The sequence below is a fragment of the Python bivittatus genome, unplaced genomic scaffold (genome assembly GCF_059951505.1).
Source record: "Python bivittatus isolate LINGU-HERP-01145 unplaced genomic scaffold, Pbiv_v1 ctg000020_np1212, whole genome shotgun sequence".
NCBI classification, from domain to species: Eukaryota; Metazoa; Chordata; class Lepidosauria; order Squamata; family Pythonidae; genus Python; species Python bivittatus.
The window spans coordinates 104,442,165-104,457,601 of record NW_028277030.1 but is presented as its reverse complement, the minus strand read 5'-3'; the positions used below and the strand labels follow the sequence as shown (position 1 = coordinate 104,457,601).

At 36.7% G+C, this 15,437-nt stretch overlaps 1 protein-coding gene across 1 annotated transcript in view; it reads left to right on the top strand.

Annotated features, from left to right (window-relative positions):
* Nucleotides 1-15,437, top strand: part of ALK (ALK receptor tyrosine kinase) — a 632,586-nt gene that overhangs the window by 533,678 nt on the left and 83,471 nt on the right. Inside the window, exons 10-11 of the mRNA XM_088145791.1 lie at nucleotides 13,617-13,711; nucleotides 15,087-15,212. Of these exons, the coding sequence (XP_088001917.1) occupies nucleotides 13,617-13,711; nucleotides 15,087-15,212 (221 nt within the window). The remainder of the gene's footprint in view (nucleotides 1-13,616; nucleotides 13,712-15,086; nucleotides 15,213-15,437) is intronic.

Genomic DNA, 15,437 nt, shown 5'->3' with positions numbered 1-15,437 from the left:
TTCAGTGGATTCATGGCTGTTTTGGTCTTTTTATGCTCCACTTTGTTTCCCCCAAATTTGCATTTCTCCCTCCCCTCTCCTTCATATTTTCTCTCTTACTCACGTATGAATTTCCTGCAAGATTTGATACATAATTCAAACATGAGACTTTCCCAACCAATCAGGTAACTTTCTGCTTCCATCTCTCACTGATAACAGCAATCAACAAGGGTGATATAGCACTAGGACAAAGTCTACCCTCAACCAGTGAAGTTCATTGGATTACACCATGCCAGCCACTTTCTCTACACCCTCACAAGGTTGTTATGAGGAAAAATCAGAGGAGAGAGCGCTCTGTCCACCAACTTGAACTAATTGAACAAACTGATTATGTGCCATCATGTTGGTGCTAACTCTTAGTGACCAAATAGATAGACCTTCTCCAGGATGACCTGTCTCCAACCTGGCCCTTCAGGTCTCCAGTGGTGCACCAAATGCCGCTGTAATTGGGTCCATTTACCTTGCTGCTCTTTTTCTCTTTCCTTTCACCTTTCTCAGCATTATAGGCTTCTCGAGAGAGCAGGTGTTCACATAATATGTCTAGAATATGACAATTTGAGCCTGGTCATTTGTGCCTCAAGTGAGAATCGAACAAAGGTGGGATAGAAATCTAATAAATAAAAATAAGTAAATTATAATTAGCAATTTCCCTATACAAGGAAGGATTAGTTAGAAGTCACAGAGGGATCTATTTGTCTCAGGAATATTTCTATATTCCTAATTGTCTTCTCCAATATTAACCTAAAAACATAGGAAACCCATGGGTAGTTATGCCCCTGTTGCAAATAATTCATTTATTATTTGCATCTCAGCCAACTCCTTAATTCATGTTAAAAATAATGCATATATTATAAGGATACCGTGCCTCTTGAGATACTATGCAGAAAATATATTTCATCTTCTTGACTCTTGAAATAGCATAGAGTGGGCTAATACAAAAAAGATTCTGTTGCTGGATATGAAGTTAATGTACAATATAAAACTATCAACATTTGTCTCCTTTTGCTGTTCTTTGTTGTCTTTGCTCTCCATAGTAAGATGTAGTGGCTTCATTTCATTTAGTTATGTTCTGTTTTTCAGTAGCCTTTTTAAATTCAGCATTTGTCTAGTATCATTTATGTGTTGCCAAGGTAACAATTTTCCCCTAAACCCAATCCATGCTCACATGCTTTACTTGTGAGGCTCTATCCTGACTCTCACATTCTGTACATGATTTTACTGCTCTCCTTCTAACTATTTGTGTGGTCAAATGCACACTTACTCATCTTTGTTTGTGATTATCATATAAATGCTTTTTTCAGATGCCATATTCATCTTTTTCTTATAATAGAAACTTAATATGATCTATGGAGAACTCTAAGGATAAATAAAACAATCTGCAGCATTCAAAATAAGTCTTTTGAAGGAATCATGGAATTTGGGAAGCAATCAACAAAACTATTTTATCAAGAATGGTACAAAAGATGCATGTAGAAATAAAATTGAGAAGTCTTACAGTAAAACTGCTGTGTTCTCTCTTTTTCTTTAAACAACTGAAAACAAAACTAAGAAGCCAAGATTACACATTGAAAGAGAGCTACTAATTTGGTGGTTATTGCTGTTATTATTGTTATTATAATTATTGCCTTGAATGGGCAAAGAATATAACATTATAATGGAACTGTTTTGTTAATTGTGATTGTTTCCATTGTTTTCTATTGCAATGGCCTTCTGAGTACTGGGAATGTCAATCTCCAATTAATAAAAAATAAAAATAAAGCTGAGCCAGTTTTACAGTTTTAAAGTTGGACTCTGAGAGGAGCTGGTGGAAGGCAAAGAAATTTGACTGGAGTCAGATAAAACCAGGATTTCTAAAACTGGGATGGAGTAATGAGGTTCTGAGAGCAAACCATGTAGGCCTGTTCTCAGGATGTAGATATTATTCTGATAACACCTCCTCCACCTAACTACACCTGCATTGGTGCATACATCTATCTATATTTTTTAGGCAATTTTTAACTGCCTCAATCCTCATGGACTCTCAACATGGGGATACAGACTATAAAGTTATCAGTATGGATCATACACACATAAAATAATGTGTTTTTTTCCCCCTGAATAAGCTCAACTTGGGGTGATTTCACAGGATATCCATGCAGGTTTCTTGCAATGATAGAGAAATCATTTGCCATTGCCTTATTTTTGGACTTTAAAAAAAAAAAACTTCCCTATCTAATCTGCATCCTGGGGATTTCTTATAGATATCCATCCAAATACAAGTTCTGTGAAAAAGAATTCACCTCTTTTTGGATTTTCTGAAATTTTGCATATATTTGCCATTGAGTGTTATTAGAATTTATACAGTTATACAGTGCAGTTAGTTCAGTTAAACTAGGACCAATCGTAGGAATACTTCATTAAGCAATAAGGTTGATTTGGGCCAGCTCTGCCCTATATAAATTTCATAAGTATTGGTTCTCTTATCACAGTGAAGTTCTCACCATAAAGGTACAAGAAATGTATCATGCCTCCTCAAAATAAATTTCTGAAGACCTGAAGTCACTGCTGGCTATAATTCTGGAAAAAAGTTATAAAACCATTTCTGAAGTTTTTCCACCAGTCCACTGTTTGAGACATAGCCTTGAAATGGAGGTTTGGGAAAATTGCAAATCTCCCCAAGATTGATTATCCTGTCAAAATCACTCCAAGAGAGCAACATAAAATTATCCAAGAAGTTGCAATGAACATCACAACCATTTCCAGGCCTCTCTTGCTTTGGCTAAAGTTAATTTTCATCACTCCACTATCAGAAAAGTCATGGGTAAAAAAGTAGGATTCATGGAAGAAAGGCAAAGCAGAAGCCATCACTCAATAAGAAGTACATTGGTGCCCATCTCAAGTTTGCCAGAAAGCACCTGGGTGATGTTCCAGACTTCTGGAATAATGTCTTATGGACAAATAAGTCAGAAGTGGAGCTTTTCAGGTTACATGGATCTTACATCTGGTGGAAACCAAAAGCTGCATTCCATAATAAGAACCTTATACTAATTGTCAAGCATAGAGGGGCTTATGTCGTAGCTTAGAGATGCTTTGCTGTATTGAAGCTGAAGTACAAGTAGGTCATCCAGTAAGATAGCGATCCCAAATATACAAGAAAGTGTAAAAGACAAAGGATAAAAAAGAGCAATTCAATCATTTTGAATAAGCAAATGAAAGTCTAGACCTAAACTCCATAGAAATGTTGTGGCAGGACTTGAAACAAGTCGTTCATGCTAGAAAAACCTCAAATCTTACTGAGTTGAAACCATGGAAATATGAGCCAAAATTCCTACACAGTGATGGGTGAGACCGATAATCAATAATTGGTTGCAGTTATTGCAGCTGCAGTGATGCATCCAATTACTGAATCTAAGGGGGCAATTCCATTTTCATTTGTTTATTAAATAAATTAAAGAAGCACCAAACTTTGGTGCTCCTCATTCACTCAAGCTCCCTTTATAGCTCACCAGGACCTGACATGAACATTCAGTGGCAAAAATAAACACGGCAAAGAGAAACATGAAAAAGTTCATACTTTTTCATAGAATTGTACTAAACAGGCCTGACCCTGTTCAGCTTCCAAATCAGACCAAATCAGCCTTGTTCAAATTGATGTCAGATATTTTCTTAGAAGCTTCTTTGTGCTTTCAGTTTCATTAGGCACCATACACTTGAACAGAATAAGAGGTTTTTTGATCACAGGATCACAGATCTTTTTCAGGATGCTTTCAAAAGCCTCTACTTCTTTATTTGTATAATCTTTTAAACAAATTTATAATTCTCCACTGATTCATGATCTGACAGAAACTAAACCCTTCAGTACTCCTCTGGTCTTGATTGCTTAGACAAGTGGAAATAAATACTGTTATAGAACTAGGGAATTGTAATTATTCCAGATTATATTCTAACACAGAATAAGCAGCTGTAATAGAGACAGAGCACAAGCATTTCATTATTAGTACAGTCGTGTTTTAAGCCAGGCTGTACTGCTGGTTTTTGAATATATTTTTTTAAAATCTGGATTACATGTTTTACACATTCACATTTGTGAACTTCTCACATGGCTGCTCTGAAGCCAACATTCATTAAGAATACAACAAAGTTGCCTGATTATTTCTAAGCTATGAGGGGCATTCAGAACACTAAAGGAACCATTTGTGCTACCCATTAAGGTAGATATAAGTGTTTGGGTTCAGAACTTAAGTTTTGTTATGTTATTTAGGTTGATTAGAGTGGAGAACAGTACTTCTAGAAACCAGGGAGGCTGCAAATTCTATATTCTCAATCAAATAATTAAAAACAAGGAAAAGAGTGCAGGATATAAATGTAACCAGTCAGTTTTAATATGTTACGATCAAAAATCTGCCAAAAACAATACAATTCAGTATAAAATTCAAAACATAAATAATATATCCCAATAAACAATAAACACAATTAGTACAAATTAAAACTCTAACATCTTATTATGTTGTCAGCAAGCAAGATAGCAAAATTTTGCAACCTGAAGTGTTACTTCATGGTCTATATCAGCTACTAGCAAAGAAACATCAAAGGAAGGAGATCTGCCTGGATAAGACTGGATAACATACAAGAATTCACATAACATAAATCTGAATCCCTATAATATTGGTAGTATATTAGGTCATGGCCAACTGATTCCACCTCTCCAGAATCACAGGAACAAAGACATTCAGACAAATGGTCCTGTAAAACTGCTGAGGGCACTACATCAACATGCCCTCCACAGTTTGGCTTGAGTAAGTCCACAGAGATAGTTTGCCAACTTATACAGACTTGCTAAATATTCTAACTAAATAAATAAGTATTTATTGAGTAATATACCCATGATAGAATATCATCTACCAGTTTTCTCGAAGGATGCTATTTGATGTAAATGTAAGGTTCTTCTTCCACTGAAATTGTTGCATATCTATTACTATATCTAGATCAGTGTTTCTCAAACTTGGTAACTTTAAGACATGTGGACTTCAACTCCCAGAATTCCCCAGCCAGCATGAGATCCAACACTGATCCAGATTCTGCACCCATTCAATCTTTAATTTATTCAGTTTCTGAATCATATTTCACCAATATTTTGTAGATAATACCCAGCAAGTGCTCTGAGTTTCATGAAAGATTTTCAAATTCAGTCAAGTCTCTAAATATTCCCCCTTGTTTCTGCAGTTCTTTTGACACCATACTATTTATGTGAAGGTACTGAAAGGTATTGAAACCAGGTGGTTTAGACCATTATGAAGAAAAAGTATCATAGATTTTATCTTTGTCTTATTAATAATCAAATCTTGCAATCTGTATGAATTATTTTCTCTCCATTGAGCAGATATTTTCCTCATCATGAAACAAGAAGGGACAGATCTGGACTATTTATTTTCCTGTATTTATTCCAAACTTTCAGTATGCTGCTTATTACTGCATAATCTCTCATTGATCCAACATTTCTGTGCTGCCTGGGTCTGCCGTGCCCTAGATGGCTACTTTGTCCTCCACTGTCATGATCTTACACCCTGGGTGCTCTATGTTTATGAAACCAAAAGTGGAGGAGGAAGAAATATGGAGAGCCTTGCAAACTTGCTGAACTTAATTCTTCAGTCAGTAAACTACCCATACTCATAGCTGGGTAGCAAAACTATGGCCATACTAAAGGTGACATTCAATCATATGCAGGTTTTCTTGAACTATTTATTTATTTGTTTGTTTGTTTATAAAAGCAGCCATGAACTCTGGAGTCTGAAGTAGAAAACTGACATATGGTGGAAGATTTCTTAATCTTTTCCCCTCTAGTAGTTCCTCACTTGTTTTTCTCTCAAGAGGAAAGAAAAGATGAATGGATGGAAGATAGGTCTGGCAACCTCTGCTCACTATATTTTCAGTTCATGTTGGCAGGGAGTGGTAATACAATCAGGGAATGGATATATAAATACCAATTCCCAAATTAAACGTTGGACTAATGGACATCTGATTCCTGATCACTATTTTCTATTTCTATTTTGCTGTACAGAACAACAACAAAGTTATATTGCAATTCCCCTGACCCACATGAACTGAAAATATTTTCCCTTTCTATAGATACAGATTGCCTTAAATTCATCATGCCATAGAATTAATTTCCCTTTCCCGTTCCTTGCCCCAAATAATTTTCTTTACAAATAATTAACTCCCACACCAATTTATTTTTCCAACATTGTTACTTTCTTCCAAACCCCTAGAAATGATTTCTTCTTCAATCAAGGAATATCCAATTTGTTGTGTTAGCTGACTTTCTGTGAGGTCCAATCCTATCTGCGATGTACTCAGTGCAGCCAGGCTCTCTGTACTTCTTCCTCCAGCTTAAATTGAAATGGCTGCAAGAATAATGACATTTAAATTAGTTAGCTAGCCCACTGTACACCTAGTGGCTATGTCAAGTTTACATTATCTGCTAAATGTTATTCATTTGTTTATTCATATTTCTAGGTAAGCAGGATACAAATATTACATCATAATAGCCTAGATGCCATTTAACTATCTGTCTGTCTGTCTGTCTATTTGATGCCATCCAGCTCTGGGCAGATCACAATACATTAAGCAAGGTAAAAAAAGCAATATAATAAGAATCAATGGACCACAAAAACCAAAACTAGAAACTGAGAAAAGGAATAAGATGGCAAACCCAGCAGACAACCCAAAACATCCACCAACACCTCACCAACTTTCAGAGATTTGAAAACTATACTTTTCGTATACCATAGAACTTTGAAGAGATACCTTTCAGAATTATATTTCCCCTCAGATGATGGTTCAGCATGTTGTGACAGGACAGTTTACAACAGTGTTCCTCAACCTTGGCAACTTTATGATGGGTGGACTTCAACTCCCATGCTGGCTGGGGAATTCTGGAAATTGAAGTCCACCCATCATAAAGTTGCCAAGGTTGAGGAACACTGGTTTACAAGGAGTGCAGAATGCCTCATTTTAATATGGTCTAGCAACAAATCCGTTTCCCATTACTTTCAGTGGAGTCTTACTTGTGACTCCAGTTTCGGTTTGAAATGTTGATGTTTTCCATTTCATCTCATTTTGAGACAGTCCACTATCCTCTGAAAAGAGCAGATAAGGCAGCTTTCAGATAGATTGGACAAATGGTCTTCTTTTTATAAACATATAAGGGTTCATAGTCAACGCAGCGTAGCCATCAGTCCTTTAGAAATGCAAGGTAGTGGGATTGCAAAGAAAAATTCTGCTGATTGACCAAACAGCTCCTGAAAGGAATCTTCCCCCAGTCCATTTTAGTTTAGGTCTCTACTGCAAAAGTCTCCAGCTTTGTGCTTGCCAATATATTGGGTAGATATAGTTGGATTCCCATGGAGCAAAACCAGCTGACTACCCAGTGCAATATCAGCATCCTTCTTTCTAAATCAAAGGTAGAAATAAAATGTGTACAAAATCGAAAGGCTTATTTTCTTTTAATGGGCTTATTTGCCACATCAGTCCCAGCATTCCAGTTGGAATTAATTCCATTGCATTCAGATACGTCGCTAACATTCACTTGCTTTTGTTTTTGGTGAACACCAGAACAGCAGCTGCTTTTCATCTGGCCCCACATTTTACTCAGAAGTGAGGAGAAATAAAAGTCATTGTTTAATGCTTTCCATTAATAACCCAGCGTAGCATGAAACTAGCAAGAGCTGGGGCATATCACTACTCATTACCTGTAAGGCAAATGGAATTCAAATGGAATCATTTCCGATGGATAGAATTGAAGAAAGTCTATAAAAACAAGAACTGGTTTTGAACCACAAAATTCCCATATGGCTTGTCTCTGAAAGCTCTTGCATTATTCTTATCGCAAGAATTTCTAAGCTAATTGCAATGCTGTAGTGTTGAGGTTTGATGTGTTTGGTTTCACAATGTCCAGACTGCTGTACTGGCAAAGTAATGTGACTTGATCTCTGGATGCAGAGAAACTAAAGGAAGGAATGCTGACTAACAACATTCTCCTGTGTTCATATTTTGGTTAGTAACTGAATCTCTACAAAGTAGCTTACACTGTATTAGATTTTAAAACAGAGATCTTGCTCTCTGGCAGTCCTGGCTTCTGAGACTTCAACCAGGAATTGTTCATAAATGTTAAACCTAGCATCTTAATAGTAAGAGCTGGAACGTACTTCTATTTTCAAAATGAAAGATGAATTTTTCAGCAGGTGATGCAAGTCACTTTTCCCTATTTCTCATATACAGTTCCTCATCTGTGAAATAGGATTAACAGAACAAGCTTACTTCTTAAGGCTGTTCTGAGTAAAAGCACAATAAAGATGTTGAAGCATTTTATACAAATGCTAAAATTTAGAATGGGTGTAATTTTGGATGCCACTAACAAAAAAACGATACTCTTCATAACTTGAGACCTGCAGGCAGTTTTTGACTAGTATTATTAGTAGAATTGCACTATTTTTCTATTGATTACAGTTCAAGGAAGAATATTTTTCTTGCCATCCCTTTGCTTATCTTTTCTTTGTACCGTTTCTGAAAAATTAGCTACTATGTTTTTCACAGCTCAGTAACTTGAACAGCACTCACGTCTCCCCTGAGAAAACCCGAGCCACTTAAAGTCGCATAGGCAACCTGAGCACATACATAATTATGCAACCAATCACATCTGACTACAATTTGAAGTCACATGCCAAATCAGAATGAGGGTAATCAGAGCTACCTGGGGGCAGGGGCAAGGGATTATTTGAGGTAAAATTAGGCCCAACTGAATTACATCTGTTGAAATGAGATTCTTTTAGTTTTCCAGACAAAAACAGTTGATAGCTTTTATATCCCATCCCATTTTGACCCTTACAGTCTGCCCTCTCTCTGAATTATAAGTTTTTAGTTTATACATTTTTTATGATTTTATAGTTTTTATCTGTAATGCTGCCTAGTGTCACTTGTATGGTGAGATGGGCAGCATATATAAATTTGAATAAATAAATAAATAGCACAAGTTTATCCTATCATGTAATACACCACTGCTTCCCAGTTACTGAACTGGGAGTTGTATGGACATTATGTGGGAAGAGGAAATCCAAACTGACTGGAGCCACAGCTTACAAAGTTTCTTGTTCAGTCTGAGCCAGACCCAGGGTGAAGATATGGGCAGGTCTTGTTATGTGAGGAAACACCATTTAAAAGTTGGAAAACATCATGTGTGTGCTCCCTATTTATCTCTGTAGGTCTCTGTTTCACTTTTGATTGTCTTACTTTGAGTGTGTATGAGACTCTTATGGCTCTCTTTAGACAGCCATCCTCAACCTTAATGGAGTTTTGATTGTAATGATTATGGAGCAATTCCTGGATTGTAGCTTGAGAAAAGCGGCATGATGCTGACCAAAGTGCCTGCAAACCAATATTAAATTGCTCAGATATCCGAAGTCTTATGTCCCAAACAGTTATTAAGGGAAAGATGGTGAAAGGGCTACATACAATAGCCACCAACCCAATTCTCCCCTTGGAGGGAAAGTTCCCTGCTAGCCCAGAGCTACAAGAAAGTAAATGACTAGGACAAGCTGCAAATAGTAGTTCTAAAATAAAATTCATTTAAGTGCTTGCTGAAATGCACTGTCATCAGCAACCTACTGTGACTCCAGTGACTAATATACACATTGTGGCATGTATTTATTTGGTGAATTAGTTACTTAAGGTATTTTTAACCTATCCTTCATTGTAGGGTATTAGGATGGAGAGTATACTGTAAATGAGGCTGAAACAGAAAGAACCTGAATAGAAAAAATGCAGTATAAAACAAATAGAAAAACAGTATAAACTCATAAAGCAGCATTATAGGAAAAACATAACAGAATAGCAAACTAAATCACCTACCTGACACTAGGCCAGGAACCAAAGAACTGTGGTATTTTCCCCCATGCTATACATCTGTATGAGAATGCAAGTGAGATGCAGAGTGCAGCTGTTCAAAGGGAGGGACAAGTGAGAAATGGCACAACCGCTTTCATCCAGCCTAATTCCTAGCCTATAAAGAAACTAAGGGCTGAATTGGCTCCAGAAATGATGGAGAAGTTAAGCTGTATTGGCTTCTGCTTTTCTTTTTCCTGCAATAGAGGAGTGAGTGAATAAAATTGAAAAATGTATAACACAAAACTCAGAATATTTGTTGAGTCTTATTGACAAGTGTTTATTGAAATACAATTCAAAACCCAAACAAATCATTATTAAACGGGTGACAAATTTAAAGAAGACAATTGATATGCAACAATAGAGATATTAATGGTTTTGAAATCTCAAATTAATCTAAGAAACTTTAATATGCATATGCTCTAATGTTAACTGGATATTTTAATTCAATTTTGTATACCATGTAAATCTCTTTTCTTTTTTCCCTAGTTTTTCTATTTTCCTCCTGTATTTCCTACTGGTAGCATTTAGGGGCATGAAATACCTCCAAATTATAAAGTAATTTGAATGTTTTAGTTATACCAGATTAGTCTGAAAATGAATAAAAACAAGACTCACCAATGCTTAAGAAGAACCCTATCCAATATATCCAGCAGTAGAAACCCAGACCTATTCAGTATAGTCACTGATGTGCAGGACTATTCTAAATAGAAGTTATAAAGTTAAGGTTTGGATTTGCTATTGGCTAGATTTGAGATTGTGCTATGAAGGCTTATCCTTGTATATGAACTTCTGTTCTTGTGTTTGTATACATGTAAGAATTGTTTATATTCTGTAGATAAAAGTAGATGTAACAATATTTCTGTATGCTCTCATTCATCTGTATTACATTTATTGGCAGCATTATTATTTCAATTATTTCATTATTATTTTTCAACATATAGGTGTCTGCCCTAAATTAACCCTTCACTGAAAGGTTGGATGTATTTTAATAAATGAACGTAACATCCATTTAATACACAGAAAGTTCATAATTCAGCAGAACTCATAACAATGATGTCCTGTGTGAGTTGAATCCTCGGCTATTCGTATTTTATAGAATCCTGCTGAGCAGTAGTCAAAGCATGATTTGTGTTGCCTTCTACAAGTTTTTTCTTACCTGTAGCTAGTCTCATTATCATGGCTCAATGCTTTGAGAATTATTTCATGCTTTTAGATAGCATTTTTAAGTAGAAATGAAATAGATATGGATTCTTGTTCTAAATCAGATGGGGGAAATTTTGTTGATTGAAGCAGCTTTCTCTTTTGAGAGACATCCTCTACACATGGAGCAGAAAGGAGGAAAACATTGGTAACATAAGGAGAGGAGGCCTACATTGTCCTTGCTATCTCACCTCAAATGAAAAACCAAATGTTCAAAGATGCCCTTTCAGAGAGGGCTTAATATTTTTGAGAAACCAATGTCATCATTTTGCCTCCTTGAACCAGTCCTCAGAATGTTTTCTTTGCAATAATGCATCAGGAAGGCCAACTTATTTCCACTTCATTTAGAAGTAGAGCACCTGAAACATCAATTTAATATATCTCCCCTAATGGATTGCTTGGCATTTTCAAATAAAGGAATGGAGATTCTCCCTGTGATAGCTGGTGGCTATTGTCATATAACTTAGATTGGCACCTACCCTTCTGCCTTTAGGAAGGGCCTGAACACTTGGCTGTGCCTGGGGTTCCGGCAGTAGGTGGTAAGCTTTGGCAATGGCTGTATTAAAGGTGGTATGATTTATATTCACTGGCTGACTGTGATTATGTTTTATTGAATTTTTAATCGTTGTTTTAATTGTTGTGAGGCGCCCAGGGTCACACTTGTGAGATGGGCAGCTATGCTATTTTAATACATAGTGAGAGAGAGAGAGAGAGAGAGAGAGAGAGAGAGAGAGAGAGAGACTTGGAGGTAAATGAAGAACTTGTTGATGGAATGGGGTTTTCTGTATGATTTCACCCCATTACTAATATAAAAAGTGCTCTGGCTCTTATTAGAATGTGATAATTTACCACACTTTTCACTTTTAGTTCTTCTGTATTTGTGAAAGTAAAAACAAGATTAGTTAGAAAATGGCTATCTTTGATTAGCACAAGGATCTATCCTTATCTGAACTGTCACTCTCACCAAAAGGGCTTTATGTTGTATTAATATGATAAAATTAAAAAGTCAACAATATGCCCTTAATTTATTTGACTTAATCAGATCAATAGGATATCCATGTGATGGAAATCCAGGTTGTTAATTTAACTATTAAAATTCAAGTGAACTCATAAGTGGAATAGAATAAAAGGTGACCTTATCAGGAAATTGCAATGTAGCTATGAGTATAGCTTTATACTCCAAAGGGAGTATTTCAGAGGAAACGAGGATTAAAGCAGAAGGCATTTTGTAGAGGGAAAAGTTAATATTTTTAAGTACTCTTTGTTTCTGAAATATTCACTGTTACAGATAACTCTTCAATAGCCATTTGCACCAGGGAATTTTTATCGTAGTGTTTATGTCTATATATGCATGCACGTGTATGTATGTGCACATGAGTGTACATATATTTGCATAAGTGTGTGTGTGCATATGTGCATTCACATTCATGCTTAAATACTCCTACTAACCCAGCATAAAATATACCAATATAAAATATTATTAAATAAGCACGTAGCTAAAGGTTAAGACCAAGGATACGTCCTTGTATCTACTGGTTTGAGGGTCTCAAGAGTTTTAAGAAAAGTACAGTTTAACAACATTGTTTATTTTGCTAATTTCAGTATATATCCCCGTATAATGCACATGTCTGTCAGTTTGCTCTATATGTACAAAAAGAAGTTTTAACAAGTCAAGAAATACAGCTCCTGGTGACTATACTGTATGTTCATATCCATGTAGTTTTCTTGGCAACAGTATGGAAGTGGCTTTTATTGTCTTCTTCCAAAGTGTTTTTTCAACCTCCCAGTCTGATCTACAACTCTGGGATTTCTATTGATCTCTCACTGTGACATAGGTATAAAACTCATCAGAATTAAATGTTTCTGAGCATTTCTTATCAGCACTGCAGAAAATCACATTTCTGTGAAAATAGGCACCAAGTGTAGGTTCAAGACTCCTTTTTATAGACATAGCAAAGACCTTTCCTTTACCTATCAAACCATGCCCTGGGCCATCTAAGGAAAAGGAGGCTGCCTACCACATTGGGCCACAGGTGATCCCAAGTGGGCAGAATCAATGAGTAGTGCCAGAAATTAGACACCTGTCCTTGCCCTTGTGATTCTCAGTTATTTGAAGATAGTTACATGGGAAAGCCTTATGCATCAGCATACCTACTTTCACATGTACCTAAACGAAAGTCCTGCTTTTACCCTCTTAAAACAAATGGCTTGTTTGATTCCAGGAATGCATTTTATCTGTCCTCCGGAATCCAATACCTTCCAAATGTGTTGACTCCAACTCCCATCATTCTCCATCTGTATGGTTGACACAATCAGAGGGCACCAGTTTGAGTCTGCACCTATGAAAAGTTTATACTTTTCAGCTTAAGGCTAGGCTGAGTATATCAAGAGCAAAGTGCTTTGATGATGAGTGGTTGTCTTGACTGACATTGTCTGATCACTTCTCTTATTCTTTACAGATTTTGGCTTCAGATTATTGCATCCTGGAAAGCTGGGTCAGAAGCCATCATTGCCTTTGATAATGTGTCTCTCAGCCTGGACTGTTATCTGACAAGTGAGCAAGCCTGTGATTAGCTTTTAGACTGGTATAGTGCAATGGCTGCCCATATGTCTTGCAGCAGACTAAATGCTTCTCATTACCCTGAAGGAACTTGGAATGGAGGAGTAACTCATATTTCCTGCTTGGTGCCTCCCCGTATCTTGAAAAGGGAAGGCAAGGTGTCAGCCCTTCAAGACAGACCAGACTAGGAAGCCAGAGTTATGAGAGTTAATACTACTTTTATTCTAAGGTTACAGTAAGAGAATCTTACAAGTCTGAATGTGCTTCTCCCATCCCCCCCCCTTTATCTTTATGAGAACTAGGGAGGATCATGTCTGAGATGCTTTCTCAAATTACATTTCTGCCTCAGACTCAAATTTCTTTTATCTGACCATTGACTTGGTTGTGGTTCTTCCTCCTGTTCCTCAAGGTTATTCCTTCTTCCCATTACACAACGTGACCCCAGTGTTACTATGGGTTTCTGTTCCAAATCCTTCTGCATTTATTGTTGTCGTTGAATATGGACAGGAAGTTTCAGTAGTTTTCTAGGCAGAAAGCCTTAAAAGTCCCATCATGTGGTCATATAACTCTTGCTAGACTGTTCTAGGATTCTGTATAAGTGTCCATCCTAGTGGAACCAAAGCACAGTGTAACTTAGCTGGAGTAAGATTACTTTGCCATCTTCATTTCCACACAACTTCACATGTACGAGATACAGTGACCTACTGAATAATAGCAAAGTGTGAAATGCTATACGTTTGTTACATTTCCATAGCTCCTGATCCTCCAACCATTGAAATCTTCAATAATGTTCTGTTTACGTATCCCTTTAGCCAGTTCCTCCTCTGATATAAATGCACTGTATTTATTCCTTAGCTATTTTCCAACCACTCTCCACAGCACTGGCCGTCTGTGAACCTCTCCTTTCTTTTTAATGAGTTCCATTTGCTTGCACTTTTTGTGCACTAATGCAAATACAGTTGAATTTCAGTATCTACAATTATAAAGAAATATATATTTAATTATTCATAGTTTTGCAATGCATCCAAAGAAGATCTGTACTCTACCATTATGAAAACTATATAAACATGATGTTACTGGGCAGTTAAACAGCATCTACTGGAATTTTTCAACAATAATAAATATGTCCCTTCACCTTCTTAGCATTTTCAGTATTCTTTCTTCCTTTCCTCCTATTTTCCCCCTCCATTTATTTCAGACCATGCCATAGCAACAATGGATGCCAGGCTGCCTTTCCGTTTAACACTATGTGCATTCTGGTTGCAATCCCTTGGCCTAATTTGATTCGCCAGCTGTTGCTCTCCTCACTTTCTCAGGCCAACACACTAGCCTTACACAATCAAAAACCAGACTGCTCTTTGTGTTTCAGTCAATGAAGAGAAGACATCTCGAGACAACAGACCAGATGCAGGCAATCTGCTCTATGAAAGAGGCAGGGGAGAAGGACATTTTGAAGAAAGACCAACACAGGTTCCTGTTCCAGTTGGCTTTGGAGGTAGGATACTGGCTTCTTCTTGAGAATGATTTCAGAAAGCTTGGAGCACTCACAAGAGTGCAAGTTTCCAATGCAGTGTTGTATAGAAGGCAAGAGAAATATTAATCCCAGTTCACCAAAAACATTATCAGTCAATAACAATTAAAGTGAAATATCAGTCTATGTATACACATTCTTAAAGATTATAGGTAATTAATCAGACCAATCAGTATAAATGATTAAAAT